The 21,216-nt window shown below is 36.5% G+C and overlaps 1 protein-coding gene across 1 annotated transcript in view; it reads left to right on the top strand.

The window, feature by feature from the left end:
* CNTNAP4 (contactin associated protein family member 4) overlaps positions 1-21,216 on the top strand; it is a 244,003-nt gene that overhangs the window by 216,122 nt on the left and 6,665 nt on the right. The window contains exons 17-21 of the mRNA XM_050912810.1: positions 3,735-3,953; positions 7,776-8,015; positions 9,562-9,786; positions 11,205-11,338; positions 12,381-12,468. Of these exons, the coding sequence (XP_050768767.1) occupies positions 3,735-3,953; positions 7,776-8,015; positions 9,562-9,786; positions 11,205-11,338; positions 12,381-12,468 (906 nt within the window). The remainder of the gene's footprint in view (positions 1-3,734; positions 3,954-7,775; positions 8,016-9,561; positions 9,787-11,204; positions 11,339-12,380; positions 12,469-21,216) is intronic.

Genomic DNA, 21,216 nt, shown 5'->3' on the forward strand with positions numbered 1-21,216 from the left:
GGGAGAAGACCATAACTCTTTCTTCAGAATAATAATATGCAAACTCAGGTCACTTGTCCCAGTCATTCATAAGCATCCAAACTACTGTATACTTATGGTTTTTATATGACTTGTGTCTAGTGAGGCATGAGAGAAAGTGAAACGCTGAATTGGTCTGTATTTTCAGCATTTAAAAAACCAAAGTTTATGTCATTATTGTGTAGCATGTAGAGATATTTCTTCACTTCCAGGAACATCCTAATTCATTAAATAGACAGACCTATTCTTTTTGGTACATCATAGGTAGGATTGTTTGTAGTGGAGCCAGACTTGTGTGTTTGCACTGAGGGTAGTACCGGTCAGAAATGAGCAATATACATTTCCATCACAAGTACCTTTCTTTCTCTCTCTCTCTCAAAAAAAAAAAAAAAAAAATAAAAAAAAATCACCTTGAACATTTCGTATTGTACAGAATCTTTTAGATTTCATCATCATATACTCTTTTATAATAGATGTAAATGTAAATCACCAACCTACATTTGATATTCTATTAATAGTTCCACATAAATCAATGTCTTTTTTTGATTTGTGTAATAATAAATAGTAATAATGAAAATGTCAGGTGTCAGTGTTTAAGATGAGAATGTGTTAGAAATTATTTAAACTCATTATGTCATTAACAATTGGCATTGCACACTTGTGAACACCATCATTTTTCTTAGCAGTTTATTGACCGTTCTCAAGCTTTGTATGTAATTCTTTTACTTATGACATAATGATCTTTAGACCTTTAAGTCTAACTTTACCAAAGCAAAAGTGTCAGATCAAGAATCTTAATAGGAATTGTGAAGTTTAGTGCTGTTTGTTTGGTTTTATGAAGTTATAAACACTGCAGTGCATCTGTGTATGATCTTCTAGAAAGATATTGCAAAAATGGAGGCGCTCATCCTAACTGCATTTTCAAACACAGAGGAAGTGAATTGTCTTGAAGAAGATACTTGATCCCTTTATTTTTTTTACAGAATTATAAAAAACTCAAGTCTTTGAATTTTTGTCTGAGTTCCTGTAATCTTCTGCAGAAGTAGTGGTTGAAAGCAACAAGGCTGATTCATCTGTGAATAGTACATTCTATTACATACTTATATGACCACAGGTTACATCCTCTAGGCAAAAGTTTGAGTAACTATTTTATACTGAGTGCTCACTGAAGGATTATATCCTATTTAAAAGCAAAGAGTTAAACAGCAACTTAAAGTAAGGTTGGGAACACTATGGTGTATTAATTTGGAGGGTCTTCTGCTGTTGCTTTGGAAATAGTTCTGAAGAGTCCAATATGCAGCTGCTGTTGGCCTTCGTCTGCCCAAATTCACAAATTATTGTCCAGGATGAGTGTACAATTCAAGAGGACAAGTCAGTGAATTCAGTTATTTCCTTCATGGAAAGTGCTCAGGTTTTGCATTCTGTAGCATATTACTTCATAATTACTTTCTGCTTCTGCATGTGATGCTCAAACTTGATATTCTGAATGGTTCTCGATGACTGTGCTTTCTGTTAGTCATTTTAGCCACGGCTAGCCACTGACCACTCTCCATGATTACCATCAACTGCATCTTCCACTCCACTTTGCCAATCTATAGCTGTGCTCTGCCTATGTTCACATGCATTAGGGCCACAAGACTCCTTGCCATGTTTGGAAAATTTTTGAGTAACACCAAGGTAGGTAGGGCCCACAAAGTATTTTTGCATCAGAAGAGAACTCCTGGATGTACTCTTCCCTGCTGCCCAGGAAATGATCAAAGTGCTCTTTGCCTCAGTCCTTTGTTGTAAGAGGACAAATTTAAGAACTCAGTCAGCACCTCTCCACGTCCTGTGGCATACCTTCCACAGGTGGTTTGACCACTGTGTTTATAAATGCCAAATTTCATCCAAATTTGAAGTGTAGTTGGTTTTAGCAGAATTATTTAAAATAACATAGAATGTTAACTGATTACGTTTTTCACTTTTTCTGACATATTCTGGCCAGTCTTCAGACACTCCAACGGATGACCATATGGTCATCCTTGCTATGTGGGCCTTCATCTCTGGAACTTCTGGGATTGGTTCCCTTTTTTCAAGATTATATTACTTTTTTAGTGATACTAACATAATTCATTATTTCAGTGGTTACTTCAAAATCTTTATTATGTGTTTTCTTACCTTTAAAATCTAAACAGTAACATTATTTATCAGATATGTCATTCTGATATGCTATTTAATAGGCATATTCAGTGAGTTCAAAGCAGAATTTGTGTTTTCAGGCTTCACTCCAACAGTATCCAGAGGATTACAAAGACCTCCCTACAGAAGGTAACATTCAGCAGAAATTCTCTTGACCCAATCACATGGAGTTTCTGTTGCTTTTGTTCTCCTACTGTGTGGTTGTTTCTTTTTCTTTTACCCCTCAGTAAGGGGAGACTGAGCTCTCAACTTTGTCCAAATGAAACAAATTTATCCTAAAATTCATTTTACTGAGGAACTGTTTTTAGACATCTGTTATTTCTTATTATTGTATAAAACACTGTTGATTTTTAAGCAGAAGAGATAATTCATTACAGAAGGCACTCTGTTTAAAAATTGACAGCACATTATGCCTTATTTTATTTGGAAAGTCAAATGCTTTGTGTATTTGTCATTTTACTTTTCTCTCTCAGGTTCAACTGTTATAGAAAAATACTTTATAACAACCAGATTCAGGGTTTAAGGGATTGCAAGCATGTGGCATTACTCAGTCTAAAGGTTGGCCAAAGTGGATCTAGATGTTATAAAAAAATCTAATGTATCTTTAAAAAGTGAAAAGAAAATAAAAATATTTCATTGAAATCTTTTTTTTTTTAATTCAGTAAATTCATCTTTGAAAATGTTGTTTGAAGCTGATTTGTTTCCCTTCACTACTTCTAATTGTTTTGCTTTTCTCTCGGAATCCAATGACATAAATGGGAACCTCTCTCTTGGATTCATGGAATTTTCTCAGACCTCTCGTCCTTTAGTCAAATCTTTAATAATTCCAAATGCTGGTAATCTCTTGCTTAGGGATTATTTATTTTCATACACGATTGTCCCTGAATATGTGAAACAAACAGTCTCAGAAAGAATATTCATAATTTTCAGATCTTCAGTTTCTGGCATATTCCTCATCTTATTATTCTGACCTGCAAAGATTCAGTTATGATTTTCTAAGCAAACTATAAAACCATGTAATGTGAAAGTTGCTTAGGGAATGACTCAATTTAATTCACTGTATACAGAGTCTTATAAACTACATCAAAATTTGCCCTCTGATATTTGTAGAGATTGTGTGAATAAATAACAAAAGCAAATAGACAGTAGAAGATATTGATTGGACTATAGTGGTGATAATTTCAATATAGTTAGCAATGGTAACCAATTAGCATGTAAGCAAGAGAGGTTTTTTTCCCAAACTGAAAAATAATGAAGCTAGCATATTTCACTGTTTCTTGACTACTATGCTATCTAGGGGTCCACAAACAGTTTGATTTCCGTGCTGTTGACAAATTATTGTTCTCACTCTCAGTAAGTGTGAAGAATGAACTTTGAGGATAGGCCTCCTGAAGTAAACTTTTCCCCTAAAACAATAAGTCTTATCCCACGAAGTAGTAGGCTAGACCTTAAAGTAACTTGTTCTGCCACTTAATGATTTTGTGACTCAATTAACGATGAAATAATTTAAATGTCCTTTATTACTGTTCTCTTTCTAGCTCCATCTGAAGTGATTTTTTCATTCGATGTTGGAAATGGACCTAGTGAAGTCACAGTGCAATCACTCACTTCCTTAAATGACAACCAGTGGCATTATGTGAAGGCTGAACGAAACATCAAAGAGGCATCCTTGCAAGTAGATCAGCTTCCTCAAAGGTCTCATGGTGCTCCACCTGATGGGCATATTCGCTTGCAGCTCAACAGCCAGCTTTTTGTAGGTAGGCACTCATTTAACAGAATCTTTCCTAGTTATCATCATGAAAATATGAAAAGGGGGGAAAAAAAAAAAAGGAAGAAAAAAAGATGGCAACTGGGTCTTTTGAAAGCATTTTGTATGATGAGATGAGAGCCTTTGTGAAAAATCCATGGAGATGTAGCTCTATTCTGAGATTACAGATTCAGTGCCTTAGCCTATAGTTACTGCTGGATTTCAAACAAAGTTTTCTTCTTCTGAGGTTTGTTTGAAGAACTACTAAAGGATCTCTATTTGTGCCATTTTTTGAGAGGATGTCGTCTGCTGAAGGAAGATATGTTACTTCTGTAATTTCAAGGAAATTTTGTTGTCTCTCTTCATCCACAACTTCTCAGGTTGCCCAGAAAAGTTGTGAACGCCCTATCATTGGAAGTAATTAAGGTCAAGTTGGACAGGGCTTTGAGCAACCTGATCTAATGAAAGATGTCACTGTCCGTGGCAGGGGGGTTGGACTAGATGATCTTTAAAGGTCCCTTCCAACCCAAACCATTCTGCAATTCTATGAATCGGTGATCTACTCCTCTGCCCTTTGCTAACACATTTAATGAAATAATCAGACTGCGTTTACTTAGTAATGGAAACAAGAGAAAGGGACTATTCTTTGATTTCACACAACCAGGAATAATCCATATCTATGGTTGGTTCTGTCTAAACTGTGAAAGCTTCAAAGGAAGAAGTTTACATGAATATTTCTGCCTTCGAACATCAGTAAATATGACATTAATGTATTTAGATAAAACACTGGAAAAGCAGAAATGGAATACGAAAAAATTAATTAATGTTTATTTAGCTATTGCATAGAGCTATGTAGAGCTATGTGTCATGTACACAGTAGTGTTCTTACTGTAATATTGCCATACTATGACTTTATAAGTTTCTGGTGTATATGTATGGTATACAGTATAAGAGCATGTAAAGTCTGCCCTACTTTTAAACAGATCTCTATATCTGCTATGAGACACATCATACTAAATGAATGTATGTTTTATTTGCTGTATGTTGGGGAGGAGTGCAGTTAAGGGAAATAGTGTTCTGAACTGTAGCTACAGAAACTGAATCCTTAGGAAAAAATTAAATGGAGAAGGTACCCTTGTATGCTGGGATCAGAATTCTGACCTGTGCCTCAAAAGGCATCAAGGGTAGCAGATGGAGACTAGACCAAACATTGAAGAATTTTATATTTTGATTAAAAGCATGGAGGAGGACTCTATAACAAAGAAGATATCCAAGATAGTAGCTAGAGTGGAGTTAGGAGAAGTCTTAAAATTAGTTTATATTCACAGTAATGGACTAGAACTATTAATGGAAGGACTAGGAGATTTCTGTTTACTATACTACCATAAATTATACTGCTGTTCTCTGACTTGACTTACCATATAACTGCTATTATATGAACAGTGGAAATTAGATCAGTTTGAATTTGTAAAGTCTGATCTGTGAAGCAAGACTAAGAAACGGTCTAATTCTACAGGTGTTTATGGTAATACCAAGTCTAAACCGTTTTCTAAGGATTTTGACAATTGATCTCTAGTTCTCCTAATCCTTTTCCCAAACAATCTAATACTGTGCTAATCTGCATTGACAGTTGCACCTTCTGGCAATTTTTTATGAAGTAATTGGCCATTGATAGAGTGATTTTTTTTGTCAAATAATTTGACAAATTCTAGTAAATTTGTGTACATCCATCTCCTGTATGGAGCCGACAACTTAAAAACTGTTTTGACTTATCTACAAGCAAGTTGTTTAGCTTGTTTTCTTCAGATAATGTTCAGGTGAATAATTATATTAGAAGAGTGAGTCTGTTGTTTTGCTTCTGGTGTTGTGCATTTTTTTCCTCTGAAAATTCTTGAAGGTCCTGGGAGTAAAATGAAATAACATTCATTATAGTACTGTGTACCTTGAAATACCTTATGAGTTCGTACAATTATTTTGAAATAATTTGGAGCAGAATTGATAAAAATGGCATTTGTTTAATTTCATTCAGTCAAAACAGTGTTTCTGAAGTGTGACTTGACAAATGGTAGTGATTCACTGAATCACTTGTGTCATGCATTTCCTGAATATAATTTGTGAGGGTTTGCTATGACTGCAGCAAGTTTTTTGGGGTAATCTGTTTCTGCAACTGCAATAATGTCATGTGGATCAATATGGTGTCTAGTTTATTTTGTGTTTGAGTTAAACCTGTCTTTTGGATAATGCAACTTTTTATAACTTCCAACTATTTGTAAGATATTTTCATCTCTTCAATTATATATAATTTTCTTCAGTGGAGGAAGTAATGAGACTTACTGTTTGACTACTTCCACTGACAGTCCACTGGTACAGACTCAGGCTTGTCTGCTCAAGCCAGTGAAAGGATCTAGAGAAAAATGAAATGTACTGTGTCCTAAGAATTACATTAGCAGACGTACTCTACTTAAATGTCATCTCGTATACCTGGTACCTGCCATAGTGACCCATCAGTCAGTTACTAACATACTAGGACTGTGATTTCTTCAGGCTAGAACACTCTTTCTTTACTTCTTAGATGTGTATACTCTGGTTTTCCAAAGAAGCCAGAAGAAGAACTAGAGCCTAAAGCTGCCATCAAAATGCTCTTTTTAGCAGAGATAACATAAAATCTTCATATTATTAGGTGGTTTTGTACCATTATATCTGTAAATAACAACAGCTATGTCAAGATTTTCCATGTAACACCAAGAATTTTACAAACTTTGAAACAGAAAAGGATGAAAATCGTTGATCATATGGAAACATTTAACCAAAACTTAATTGGAAATGCATGAGAATTATAGCTAGCAATCCTACATATTGTGGAGTATTTTCTGCTTTTACTTTTTAAAAGAGAACAAATGACAGAAAATATCAGAGTAAGTTGTGCAACAAAGGACAGAAGAGATGGTAAGTAGATTGCACACCTTGCTAAGCAATCAGGATGAATAAAATGCTAGCTGTCAGGAAAATAAACAACAGTGTTTAGCTGTGCTAAAAATAAACAACAGTGAAAATAAATGAAGTAACAATTGTTATTAGCCTTAGGATTGCCTTGTATCTTTATCACATATGCTTGGTAGTCAGGTATATCCTGACCTGTACTCCTCCGTGGTGAGGGGGATAAACCTTCCTATTACTCAAGAATGGACACAGCTTCCAGCATGGGACAAAGTATGTCAGGCCAGACACCAACTGTGGGATTTCATGATTCATACCATGAGACTGACAGATGGACAGACAGACAGGTCAGTTGATCTGTCAGAAGGATATTGAAAGACTAAAACTGTACAGCTTATCAGCCTCCCATCCCCTTTTTTCTTTCTTCTTTTTTTTCCCCTTTTTTTTTCCTATTTTCTTTTTTCTTTTTTTTTCTTTTTTCTCTCTTCTCCTCTCCTCTCCTCTCCTCTCCTCTCCTCTCCTCTCCTCTCCTCTCCTCTCCTCTCCTCTCCTCTCCTCTCCTCTCCTCTCCTCTCCTCTCTTTAAAAAAGAAAAAAAAAAGAAAACCACCAATTTTTGGATGTTACTCCTTTGTGAATTAATAGAAGTATGCATCATTGCTTGGTATCTTACTGTGCAAAATCCTTGTTTCTCATTAAAAGCTTGAAAGGTTCACTGTAATTACTTGACAAAAAAGAAATCAGATATGCTTTTAAAGCTATTTATAAATATTTTCACATGCATAGGCTTGTATCTTGGAAATTCATAATAGACTGTTCAGGGGCTGGAAAACATAAAGAGGTTTTTATACATCAATTCTTTTAAATTTTTAAAAGCTCATATGAATTTATTTCAGGTGGGACAGCATCCAGGCAGAAAGGATTTTTGGGATGCATTCGTTCATTACAGTTGAATGGAATGGCCCTTGACCTGGAAGAGAGAGCAAAGATAACGCCAGGAGTTGAACCAGGCTGTCCTGGACATTGTAGCAGCTATGGTAATCTGTGTCACAACGGTGGAAAATGTAGAGAGAAGTACAGTGGATTCTCCTGTGACTGCACTTTCTCTGCCTATGCTGGGCCATTCTGCAAGAAAGGCAAGCATGTCTTCTAGCTTTATCAATTATTGAAAACAGGACCATACAGACCAGAACAAGATCTTTACAGCTGTTTAAAGATCTATTTAAATGCTTGCAAAATATTTATATTTTACTTAACGCAGAGAAACATTCAGCTGAATTTTTTCAGTAAGTGTGCTTTGCTAAACACTGTCTTCCAGAGATATGTTCAACATATACTATTTAAAGCAGGAATCACATTACCTGAGAGGATCAGCATCTTTTCTTTAATGTTATGCAACTCCTTTGATTTTTTTTATATTATACTAAAGCTAGGAACTATATCTTTATGAATCAGCTTTTGGATTTCTGTCTTTCAAGCCTTAATCTCAAAACTAAGACTAAATTTGGAAGACAAACCAAGAAGTAGAAGAATGTTAAACTTCTTTTTACCGTAAGAAGAAAGCAAGATCATGGGAAAACAGGACCGAGCCCATGTTTTCAGCCATTTTAAAGGAGTTCATTGGTGATGGTGTTGTACTGGTAGATGATCACAAGTCATCAAGTTTGAATTTTAAGAACAGAAGTTTATCTAGAACTTTTGGTATTTGCGTATAATTCTGATTTGCTATAAATGACTTGCTTCCTCCATGTATTAAATGCATTCTACAAAGTACTCAGTGGCTGAAATGCCATAACTCCATGTTCCTCTAAACTAGTAAGCACAACATCTGTCCAGCCACCACTGCCACCACAAGAATAAAGGACTTGTGTGAAGTCCTTCCATATCTATTGCTGTGGAACTAATGCCACTGAGTGAGGAATGATACTTTTCTCCTCCCCCGCAAACAGCAGAAGAGACTAATGGTCACACTCCATGTTTATTACTCTGTAGGGGCAGAGTGGCTCCTGTTGCTGAAAGTGTGGGATGACCTATAGTAATAACTTTCAGTCACCTTCTGTCAAAGATACTGAGCCAGATTACAGAAATTTCCAGTAATTTTTCTGAAGTGTAGAGGTTGTGTGTGAAAACAGGATGGTCTAAGACAGTTACTTTTAGCAGAAAATGGCTGTGAGATATCACTGAGATACAGAAACCCCCTGTGAGTGATTCATCCATAAGAAGACCATAATCCAGTTTGTATTCTCCTTTTCTTTCTCCCACCCAACCAGTCTCTTTTCCCACATGTGTGTTTCAGATGTGGCCAAGTTTAATCAGTATGTTAGGATTCAAACTGCTGCACCCATTTCTCTATAGGAGCAGTATACATACAAAACAGGACATATTGGGCTTGAGGACATGGATAAACAGGTAAAAAGCAGAAAGTCTGTTTAAAATTAGACAAAAAGAAGCACTTCTTCATGCAACAGATATTTAAGACATGTCTAACTGGGCTTTTGCTCTAGCCCAGGTTAAGTCTTGTTTTTCTCTGTAGTTCTAAATACTAGTTCCATTTATATTTCTTTTTCAGCTTTATCACAATAGTTAAGAATACATTTTATTTTGTTCTGTGGCAGAAAGAAAAAAAAGAGCTTTAGTCTTGTTTTGCATGATATTTTAAAACTGAATTATTTTTTGTTTCAGAGGTCTCTGCCTATTTTGGGACTGGCACTTCTGTGACATACAATTTTCAAGAATATTACACCTTAGCTAAAAATTCCAGTTCTCATGCTTCTTCTTTCTATGCTGACATGACACTGAACAGGGAAGCAATTACATTTGCTTTCCGAACAACACGGACACCAAGCTTACTGCTTTATGTCAGCTCCTTCTACAAGGAATACCTCTCGGTCATTCTCACCAGAAACGGTGAGTATTCAGATAGGCCATCTGGAAACACTAATGAACATCATAGCTGCCAACTCAGATTCACTCTGATTCCCAGACCTGAATCACAAACTAAGCATTGTCCTGTTGTTGCTTTAAATGGTATATTTATTTTTCAGCTGCACCAAGCAACGCTTTCCACATGAAAACCATTCCTCCTACTGTAATGTCAACTTTTGCTACTGGTTTTTTTTATCATGTTGGCAAAAATACTTATTTCTGGAAATCCTTTAGAAATGCAGTAAAATATTTCAAATTAAACTTTTTTTAAAGTTTTGAAATGAAACTCAAAATGTATCTGATCTAGTCTGCTAGTCACGTGGCATATTAATTGCCATCCTCATGACAAATAATGAAATAAACTACTTTTTGAAAGTGCATTATCCATTTTCCAAATTAATCAGAGGTCATTTCATTCAACTAATTTCATAAGCTACTTATATACCTATGAATATACACATATATACCTGTGAAAATACACAGAACATAATTGAAGTTTCTGTTTAAGCTGAACATTAAATGTTAGTTGGATGTTTCTTTTTCATTCTTTCTTCTATGTCTAGACAATTTTTTTATTTTTTTATTTTTTTTAATGAAAAAGTCCCACAGACTGAGTTGAATCTTTGGGTTTATCAAAGACTCTGCAGTTACAGTGGTTCTGTGCTCAAAGAAGGTTCTGTGCTTCCCCAGATACAGATGTGGATGTAGAATAACTGTAGTATCCTCCCCATCATGTGAGATGGGACATGTTTTACTCATGACTGGCTTGGGTCTAGACTGGGCCTTGCTTTCCAAAAGATGAGTAGAAAGTTGTAGTCCATCTGCAGCTGGAAGGGAATCTGACAAGGAAACCACGCTACCCCTGTGTTCTGCTGTGAAAGAGTTTCTGTGTGATTATATCCATACAGACAGTATGCTGGGAGTTAACAACAAGAAAAGGAAAGTCAGCTAGAAGTTATTAACTTCATCCTACTGAATTGTCAACTGGTCAGAGGTTTACAAGTCCGGACAGCGTAAACATTATTGAAGATCAGTACTTGTAAGGCACTGAGTTTTATTTGATAAGTCACATTGATATGAGCTACCAGACCAAGTCTTTCTCAGTTGAATTATAAAAGTACTTACTAAAATTTCTGCACAAACTTTAACTCATTATTCAGATTTGTGACTGAGTATGGCTATCTTTGCCACTACATCCTACTTCCAACATGGCTATTACTTTTCCTGTTGCCTTCTTTCATTTCTCACTTATGTCAATTTCTCGTAGTTAAGTCCTTAAAAAAATCAAGTCTTTGTTTTGCTCTCCAAATGCACATGTGAAGCAGGAGACATTGTATATGATCTACACTGCCTGTTGTGTATGTAGTGTACTATACTTTTTGCTCTATTTATCCCTGCAGGAAGTTTACAGATCAGGTACAAGCTAGATAGCCATCATGATCCTGATGTCTTCAGCATCAATATCAAAAGCATGGCTGATGGACAACTGCAACACGTGAAGATTAACAGAGAGGAAGAAATGCTCTTTGTAGAGGTAATTCAGTTAGACAAAAAAAAGGAGTGGATTATCATAAAAAAGTAGATTATCCAAAGCAAAATGAACTAAGTAGTTACAAGGCAATTACCCCCAAATAAACTATGTTTTAGTGTCTCAAGTAAATAAAGCAAAGGTTAGCAGATTCATGAGGCACAGTGAAAGTCTACATCAGACAATCTTTTTGGTGTTCACCTTGTCTATTTCAAAAGGTCAATACCTTCTCATCATTTTATATGAAAATACAATTAATTGCTCGATGGTTAAATTTTCACAATTTGTGAAATGTGTATGACTGCTGCCATTTGTTTTGGGTCTTGCATTTTGCTTTTTGTTTCAAATTACCTGTCAAACTGCAGTACAAATATATTACCATCTAGATAATAATTTAAGCCTGTTTGTCTAATTTTCTTCGATCCCTTTTACATCGAAGGAATGCGACGATTAAGGAAAAGATTTTTGTTATTTTTTGTGGAAAATTGTTGATAAAATAAAAATATTTTGTTTGCTAATAGTAGATACTAGCATGTAAAGAAGTCTTAATTTTTTAAATTAAAATTTAAAAAACGTGGATGTTACAAGCTAGTATTTTGAGGCTAGAACTGAGTTTGCTTAATTATGCATTGGTACAAGGCTTGAAGGCAAGTAGTTCTAGAGGTACCCTGGGGGACAGAGCATTTACAGTATAATGTTTGATCTTTATAAACTAGATGTTGAGTGCCTTTTTTAATGAAAAGAGTCTTTTTCATGTTTTTGAAGGTTCACCATTTTTATTCATCTAATAGATGAAAAAGAAGGAATCAGCCAAATCAATAAGATAAATAAAGGCTTATTAAGTGGGATGCTTAAGAAGTATCACAGCTATAATCAGTGATCTGAGGAAGCTGATCATCTATTTCCTGATTAGTTTTTATGCTATAACTAACAAATGCTTCCCTCAGCTGCTTTTATTTTTAACCTTGATCTTAACCGCTTTTTTTGCAAGCCTTGACTAATATTTCTTCCATTATTCTACTTCGCTCTTCACTGTACCATTCTGCAGGTTAACCAGAATGAAAGAATGAAGTTTATTCTGTCTTCAGGCACAGAATTCAATGCAATCAAGTCTCTCACACTTGGCAAGATTTTAGGTAAGTGGAACACCCCAGGGTTTTCTAAAACGTAGATCAAAATGTCATCATGGCACATAAAAAATAATAACCTTAATCTCATTGAAAGATATTTGTTGTTTTGGATTTAATTAGACACTGAGTCACAATCAAGGTAGAAACTTCAGTCTTGTTGAAATACAAATATAATCACAGGTAAGTACTTCCTGAAAAATGATCAAGTGTGTTCCATTAAAAATAATTTCACACTTCTCTCTCTCATTTTGCAATCAAGCATTATGAAACACCACTTTTTTTTTACTCTCAGGAAAAAATAAATCACTGTGAAATCATACACAAAGACCATAGAATACTATTAATCAGGTACCGTATTTGAAAAACTTTCTGTGATTAGATTTTGATGTAAACAGTTAGGGATAAGGTAACATAAGCAAAAACTTTGTTGGAATTACTTTTTAGAAACAAGTTAAGCTATCACAAAATATTTTGTATAGCAGTGATTCATCAAAAGCTGTCTCTGTAGTAACGATCAAAATGGAATTTACTTATCTACAACAATAAAAACAATAATTTTGTTAAAATAAAATAGCCTGAACTAAAATTCTCAAGGTCTTATCATGTTCTTATTAGTCACATGGGGACAACTGAACGATAGAGGAAGATATGGTGCTGGTGAAAAGTTAAAGGAAATTTCTGTTTCCTCTAAAGTAATTTCATAGAATCATAGAACCATAGAATGGTTTGGGTTGGAAGGGACATTAAAGATCATCTAGTTCCAACCCCGTTGCCATGGGCAGGGACATCTTCCACTAGACTGGGTTGCTCAAAACCCCATCCAACCTGACCTTGAACACTTCCAATAATGGGGCATCCACAACTTCTCTGAGCAACCTGTTCCAGTGCCTCACCACCCTCATAGTGAAGAACTTCTTCCTTACATCTAATCTAAATCTACCCTCTTTCAGTTTAAAGCCATTACCTCTTGTCCTATCACTACATGCCCTTGTAAAAAGCTCCTCTCCAGGTTTCTTGTAGACCTGCTTTAGGTGCTAGAATGCTGCTATAAGGTCTCCCCAGAGCCTTCCCTTCTCCAGGCTGAACAACCTCAACTCTCTCAGCCTGTCTTCATAGAGAGATGCTCCAGCCCTCTGATCATCTTTGTGGCCCTCCTCTGGACTCGCTCCAGCATGTCCATGTCCTTCTTATGTTGGGGGCCCCAGAGCTGAACGCAGTACTCCAGCTGGGGTCTCATGAGAGGGGAGTAGAGGAGGAGAATCACCTCCCTCGACCTGCTGGTCATGCTTCTTTTGATGCAGCCCAGGATATGGTTGGCTTTCTGGGCTGCAAATGCACATTGTTGGGTCATGTTGAGCTTCTCATCAACCAACACCCCAATGTCCTTCTCCTTATGGCTGTTCTCAATCCATTCTCCACCCAGCCTGTATTTGTGCTTGGGTTTGCCCCAACCCATGTGCAGGACCTTGCACTTAGCCTTGTTGAACTTCGTAAGGTTCGCACAGACCCGCCTCTCAAGCCTGTCAAGGTCCCTCCCTTCCCTCCAGCGTGTCGACCACACCGCACAGCTCCATGTAGTCAGCAAACTTGCTGAGGATGCACTCAATCCCACTGTCCATGTCTCCAACAAAGATGTTAAACAGTTAAAGTCTGTGTTGCTACATTCCCATATCAAGTAAAGATCCATTTGTGTATTCTTCCTCTCATAGCACTTTTTGTTGCAACAATGCAAAACCAGAGCTGGTATAGTTTGTGATGTTTAGTAACTAAGGCTACTCTGACCTTTTCACCATTTTGTAGTTAGATTGATTATTTTCACCCTTCCACAAGTGGTCTTTGGCTAAGTGTAGAATAAATAGGTTTACCAAAATATGGATTATTGGAAAGGTTATATCTAAGTTTCTAAATCTTAAATGTTTATAATTTCATATGACACACAGGTTATCACCATTACCAAAAGCAATTCTGTTTATTCTTAATAGAAGCAATTTTTAACAAACATTATGAACCTTGTTCCAAAACACGATCTGGGAAATGAACTGCCTCACTCTCTAACTCTTTGGTGCTTGAACATTTAGCCAGTAAACTGCCTGTAAAGGAGTGATGGTTTCCCATTCTTTAAAATTCTCTTTAAGTAAGCTAAAGTGTTAACAAAGGCTTTTTGTAGAAATAAATTCAGAAAACTGTGATATGTGACATAGAAGAAATTGAGTTTTCTTCTCAACTTAGTATAGACAATATATTACTTTATCTTGCTCCCCCAGGCTTACAGGACCTATTTACATGTTTTATATAATACCTACTCTAAGCCAGAAGATCGAAGAAGTGTTTTCTTCACATTCAGTTGTATGTGGTTTAGTTTAGAGGAATTTTATTACTATGTACCTGAGGTGCCCCTTCAGGATCCACATATCTACCGCTTTTTGTATAGTACCTTTGGGAATAACATAACAGCTTTGGTAAATCAATAATTCTGCCATTGACAGAATCAGAAATACTGTCCTGGCTATGACAATAGAAAACACTATTATGTTTTCCCAAAGAATCTCCTACTGACAAGCAGAGCATTATCTGAAATAGTCCATCATGCCACTGGGTGGAAGGCAGTAAGTCTCCACCAGTTTCTGTCTGACCTCTGTCTACATTCAAATAATGTAAGTCTCAACCAACATGTGTATGAAATTAGTTTTCTACTCTATTCTGAGTAAAAATTAGTTTAACTCTTTTTGTCACACATATGTGTGCATACACACACACATACACACAAAAATCAGTTCCAAATATACCCTCCTCTATATGTAATCTCAGCTAGAAAAAAGGACTTCATGAAATCTTCAGTTCAATTTCACAACAGAGAAGCATAATTAAGATGATTTCTGACCTATCATTGTTTAGAAAAGTAGATATGCAAGGGGATTGAGAGAGATTTGAATGTGGTATTTCAAGTGTAATTAATTTAATAGGCCAATGTATAAGATCATAGAATCACAGAACGGTTTGAGTTGGAAGGGACCTTAAAAGATAGTCTAGTTCCAAACCCGATGCCATGGGCAGGGACATCTTTCACTAGACCAGGTTGCTCAAAGCCTTATACAACCTGACCTTGAACACTTCCAATAATGGGGCATCCACAACTTCTCAGAGCAACATGTTCTAGTGTCTCACCACCCTCATCACAAAAAAAAAAACCCAACATTTTCCTTATGTCTAGTCTAAAGCCACCCTCTTTCAGTTTAAAACCATTACCCTTTGTACTGTCATACAGACACTTGTAAAAAATCTCTCTCCATCTTTCTTATTAGCTGCTTTTATATATTGAAAGGCTGCAATAAGGTCTCCCTCAAGCCTTCTCTTCTCCATGCTGAACAACCCCAACTCTCTCAGCCTTTCTTCATAGGAGAGGTGTTCCAGCCCTCTGATCATCTTCGTGGCCCTCCTCTAGACCTGCTTTAACAGGTTCATGTCTGTCTTTTGCTGGGAATCCCAAGCTGGATGCAGTACTCCAGGTGGGGTCTCACGAGAGCAGAGTAGAGGGGGAGAATCACATCTCTTGACCTGCTGGCTATGCTTCTTTCTGTGCAGCCCAGGATATGGTTGGCTTTCTGAGCTGCAAGCACACATTGCCAGCTCCTATCCAATTTTTCATCCACCAGTATCCTCAAGTCCTTCTCTGCAGTGCTGCTCTCAATCTATTCATCACCCACTCTGTATTGATACTGGGGATTGCCCTGACACAGGTGCAGAACCTTGCACTTGGCCTTGTTAAACTTCATGAGGTTCAGATGGGCCCACTCCTCAAGCCTGTCAAGGTCCCTCTGGATGGCATCCCGTCCCTTTAGTGGATCAGCTGCACCACTCATCTTACTGTCATCCACAAACTTGCTGAGGAAGCACTCAATCCTACTGTCTATGTCATTAATAAAGACATTGAACAGTACTGGCCCCAGTGTGGACCCCTGAGGGACACCACTTGTTACTGATCTTCATTTAGACACTGAGCTGTTGTATGCAACTATTTGTATAAGGCCATATAGCTAATTCTTTATCCATCTAATAGATGATCGTGGTTTTCAATTCCGAGAGTGTTATCTAGAAGAGGTGGAAAAATAATTTTGAATAGATAATAAAATGCATACAGTGATAATTTTTTTCATAATGACGGTAACCAAATGCTACGTACCTTAAAATATATTAAATAAAGAATTTTAAAGATCATATTTATAGACTTTTTTAAAAAAAAAATCCTAATTATTGTTTACTTATGATTGTTTGGAAGAGTCTTCAGTGCAGCTGATCTGTTTTCTTACTCAAAAAATAACTAAGGATTTCTAACACAAACAGAAATGTATATTAATTTTGAAATGCAGATTTTCTCTATAGAACTTACAGTCCAGAAAAGAATTGGTATGTAGATATGCACAGAGAATGAAAAAGAGAATGATCATTTAACTTTAAAACAATATTAGCTGAAATATAAACTACGAGAAGAAAACTGTTTAAAATATTTCAAAACCCCACAAATCAGTGGTAAAGCTGAATCAGGAATTTATAATGTTTTGAAGTGTTGTAGTCTATTGCAGTCACACTCACATAAGGGTAATACTACAATGACCAGTACAGAACTAAAGGTTTTGTTATCTTTGTTATGAAAATCCTTATCAAAGCTTGCATCAATTTACTTAAAAATGTATTTGATGCAATGTATTGAAATGCACTTTTTTACGCAAATAGCAGTCTCTTTTGATCAGGACCAATGTTGTCTCTTCCAAAGAAACCACACTGTTATAAGAGGTGGGAATTTCTTCAGTTATGTGATGGCTTTGCATCGTCACGGTAGTGTGAGGCATGGAGTTACAATGAGCTGTGGGGGCGCTCAGCCCAATTTGGCTCAGTTTACAGAACCTGTCCTGAAGAAAACATGTGTTATACTTCTCTCCCTTTCAAAGGAGAGATGCTATTGAAGAGCTACTGTTCGTTTTATCAGTCTGACTGCTTTGGGTCCTGATTCCTGTGAAGTCATGTCTAGAGGTGAAAGGAGACTTTATGAAGGCAGTGGAAAAAGTGATGAGCATTTGCTGCAGTGAAGAAGTCTAAACAGAGGAAGGAGTAACAAAATATGAAATCATGTATTTCTTATACTTTGAAATGTTGTTCAGGAAAAACCCACAAGTTTTAAAGTAGGCCAGAAAGCTATGGATTTTCTAAGGATTATCTTCAGTTGGAGAAGTGCTTGTCTGAGTTCTTCTGCAGTTGTACATAGCTCTGCTTTTTGCTGAAAGCAAATCTGAGAGTTAGCTGCTGAACTAATTTTGAATTCCCAGGAAAAAAAAAAAGAAATCAGTGTTCTTCCTCACTTCCCAGAACCTAAGCCTTCCTATTTAAAGACTTCTGAATTTATGTTATGCAACATTGTGACAAAATAGTCAGGGAGCTAGGCTGTGTCAGAATTCAGCAAAATATATGAAGATTAAGTTGTGAGGGAAAAGAGAAACAGCACACTCAGCCACAGAGTTCACAGGATACAAGCCAAAGGGCTCCTTATGTTTTTGGTTTCCTCCTAAGAAGATACTTTCTCTCAAAACACCCCAAACTGTAAGAAGGCTGTAGAAACCTCTCTTTTTACAGCAACCCACTGAGGAAGCAATCTACTTCCACTGACTAAAACCACATTTGCCCAGGACAAAGCTTCCTAGGTTTCCCCAGGCTGAGGGTGGGGAGCTGTGGGAGACGCTTTTCTTCAGTAAGAGTTGTTAACCTTTCCATGACTACTGAGATAAAGATAGGTTTTCAGCAAGATTTACTTAGGTCTGATTTATACAAAGTTTCACCAGCTTAAGAGAATGTGTAATTTTAAGCCAATTCACTTAAACGAAGGCATCACACTGAATATGGACACCTCCAACAATGTAAAAAATTGTTATTTCCGTAATAAATAAAAACAAATTTTCACTAGACTCTTAATAAAAAGGCCTAAGTTAAACCAGTAAAATATTTTGTACCCATGTTTGAAATGGAATTTCTCTGTATTCAAACTATTCCATTCTATTTGTAGTGAAATTGTCCTTTCATATACTGGTTTATTTGTCTCTGAAATTATAAGATTGTATAATTTAATTCTGTCTTTATGGGAATATCTTTGATGATAATTAATAATTGCACAACTTGCTTAAGAGCTCTAATTGTTATAGTTTATTGATAAAGGAATGATGGAATTGCAAAAATCTCACTGTGCTCCACTGATATGTAAAAATATAGTGATAATTCAAACTGTTAATTTGAAAATCAGCCTTTTAAAACAATAATGTTTTAATGTACTCCCAAAAAAGTGCTGCAGTGAAGTACATGCTAAATAATAGTTGCTTTAAAAATGTCCATTTCTCTTTATGCAGCTTTTTCTACTCTATGAATTTGGGAATTCATATAGTAACGAAATAGTAAAATTCAATCTCTTAAAGTTGGTTTTGAAAAGCCTTTAATATAAGTCTGTTTTTAGTGTAAAATATGCATTTTTATGCACCTCCAACAATTTAAAACACATTTAATTGTAGTTCAGTAAACTTATATGAAGCCTTTTTTTTTAAGATTTTTTTCATCAGATTTTTAATTTAGTCAGCCAAGCTTGTCAAGGCTTACTTCCAATACAGAAGTTTTCAGGATGATTATTTGAGGAAAGACAAAGCTTCCACTGTTTTGAATCTTGGAGAAAACACTAATATTTTAAAAATCAATATTTAAGAATTTAATGGAGATACTTTAATTTGATGAAATAATTCTGTTGGCAAAATATTTGCTTTCTAATGTTTTATTTTAATTTTTTTTTTCTAATCAATCTCAGCAGCGTGACAAATGACAGTTCCACAAATAAAACCCACTTGTGACTCCCGATTGCTGGATATGTATTGTTGAAAAAGCAGCAAAAAGTCTTAATGACAGAACTATCTATTACTTCCTGTCAATCAAATTGCTTTCTTTACTGGCATTTTTTTCAGCAGTAAACTGCTGAAACAAATAACAAATTAAGGAAAAGGAGCCTAGACCATTTTGGAGTGTTTTTAAAGTGTAGGCTTTTGTGCACAAAAATCAGAAAAATAATTGTTTAATTACATATTTTTCAGCAATTTATCTCCTTCTGGTCACTTCAGTCTGAATCATAAGTAAACTTCAGTAAAATAATGTTGTATTTCTTCACATAAAAAAAAAAGTAACAGCGTAGCGGCATTTATGTGGTCACATATTAACCACAGAGGAAAAAAAAAACAACCTCCATATATGACTCAACTGAAATCAGTGGGTGTATAGATGTAATTAGTTTTAGCTGTAATATGTACTTTTAATGCAAAAAGCCTGGCCATAATAAAATTTTCATACTAACACAGGCATGTTACACAAATGTGAGATTTTGTGGCAGTCCGTTCCAAGCACATTGTTAGTACCTCCAGCTGGTAATTTAACTGTGCAAGTCAAATGCACATTAATTTTTTCTACTGAGGAGATTCATAGAATCATAGAATCATATAACAACTTGAGTTGGAAGGGACCCATAAGGATCACTGGGTCCAGCTCTGGGCTCCTCGCAGGACTACCTAACACTAAACCATATGACTAAGAGCATTGTCCAGATGCTTCTTGAAATCTGACAGGCTTGGTGCCGTGACCTGGGGAGCCTGTTCCAGTGACCGACCACCGTCTCAGTGAAGAAGCTTTTCCTAATGTCTAATCTGAACTTCCTCTGACACAGCTTCATACCATTTTCTCATGTCCTATCGCTGGTCACCAGAGAGAGAAGATCAGCAGCTCTGCCTCTGCTGCTCCCCTTGAGGAAGTTGTAGCCTGCAATGAGGTCACCCCTCAGCCTTCTCTTTTCTAAGCTGAACAAACCAAGTGACCTCAGCTGCCGCTCGTAAGTCTTGCCCTCGAGACCTTTCGCCATCTTAGTTGCCCTCCTCTGGACACATTCTAATGGTTTGATGTCCTTATACTGATGCACCCAAAACCGCACACAGCACTGGAGTTGGGACTGCACAAGTGCACTGCAGAGTGGGATGATCACCTCCCTCAACCGGCTAGCTATGCTGTCCTTGATGCACACCAGGACCCGGTTGACCCTTTTGGCTGCTGGGGCACGCTGCTGACTCATATTCAACTTGGCATCAACCCAGACCCCTAGATCTCTTTCAGCGGGGCTGCTCTCCAGCCTCTCGTCCCTCAATTTGTATGTATAACCAGGATTACCCCATCCCAGGTGGAGAATCCTGCACTTGCTCTTGTTAAATTTCATGCGCTTGGTGATTGCCCAGCTCTCTAGTCTATCCAGATCCCTCTGTATGGTCTCTTCACCCTTGAGGAAGTCCACACCTCCTCCTCATTTAGTATCATCAGCAAACTTACTTAATGTATATTTGACTTCTGCATCCAGATCATTTATAAAAACATTAAAGAGCACTGGCCCTAAAATGGAGCCTTGGAGAACCCCACTGGTGACTGGCCACTAGCCTGATGCAACTCCATTTACTAAAACTCTTTGAGCCCGACCCATCAACCAATAGTTCACCCAATATATTATGGACTTGTCTAATTTTGAGACAAGATAAGATTGTACAGGAACATGAAAAATTTTGAAATCTTCGACATCATAAAAGCAGAAAGGTCAAAGACAGTGTTTTGATTGCACGGTTTTTAAATGTTCTGCTAGGAGCTGTATGTCTGCTGACTTTCAGTATTACTTCACAGAGGAAAGATGGTTGAAGCAGAATT

Source organism: Gymnogyps californianus, chromosome Z, assembly GCF_018139145.2.
Source record: "Gymnogyps californianus isolate 813 chromosome Z, ASM1813914v2, whole genome shotgun sequence".
Taxonomy (NCBI): Eukaryota; Metazoa; Chordata; class Aves; order Accipitriformes; family Cathartidae; genus Gymnogyps; species Gymnogyps californianus.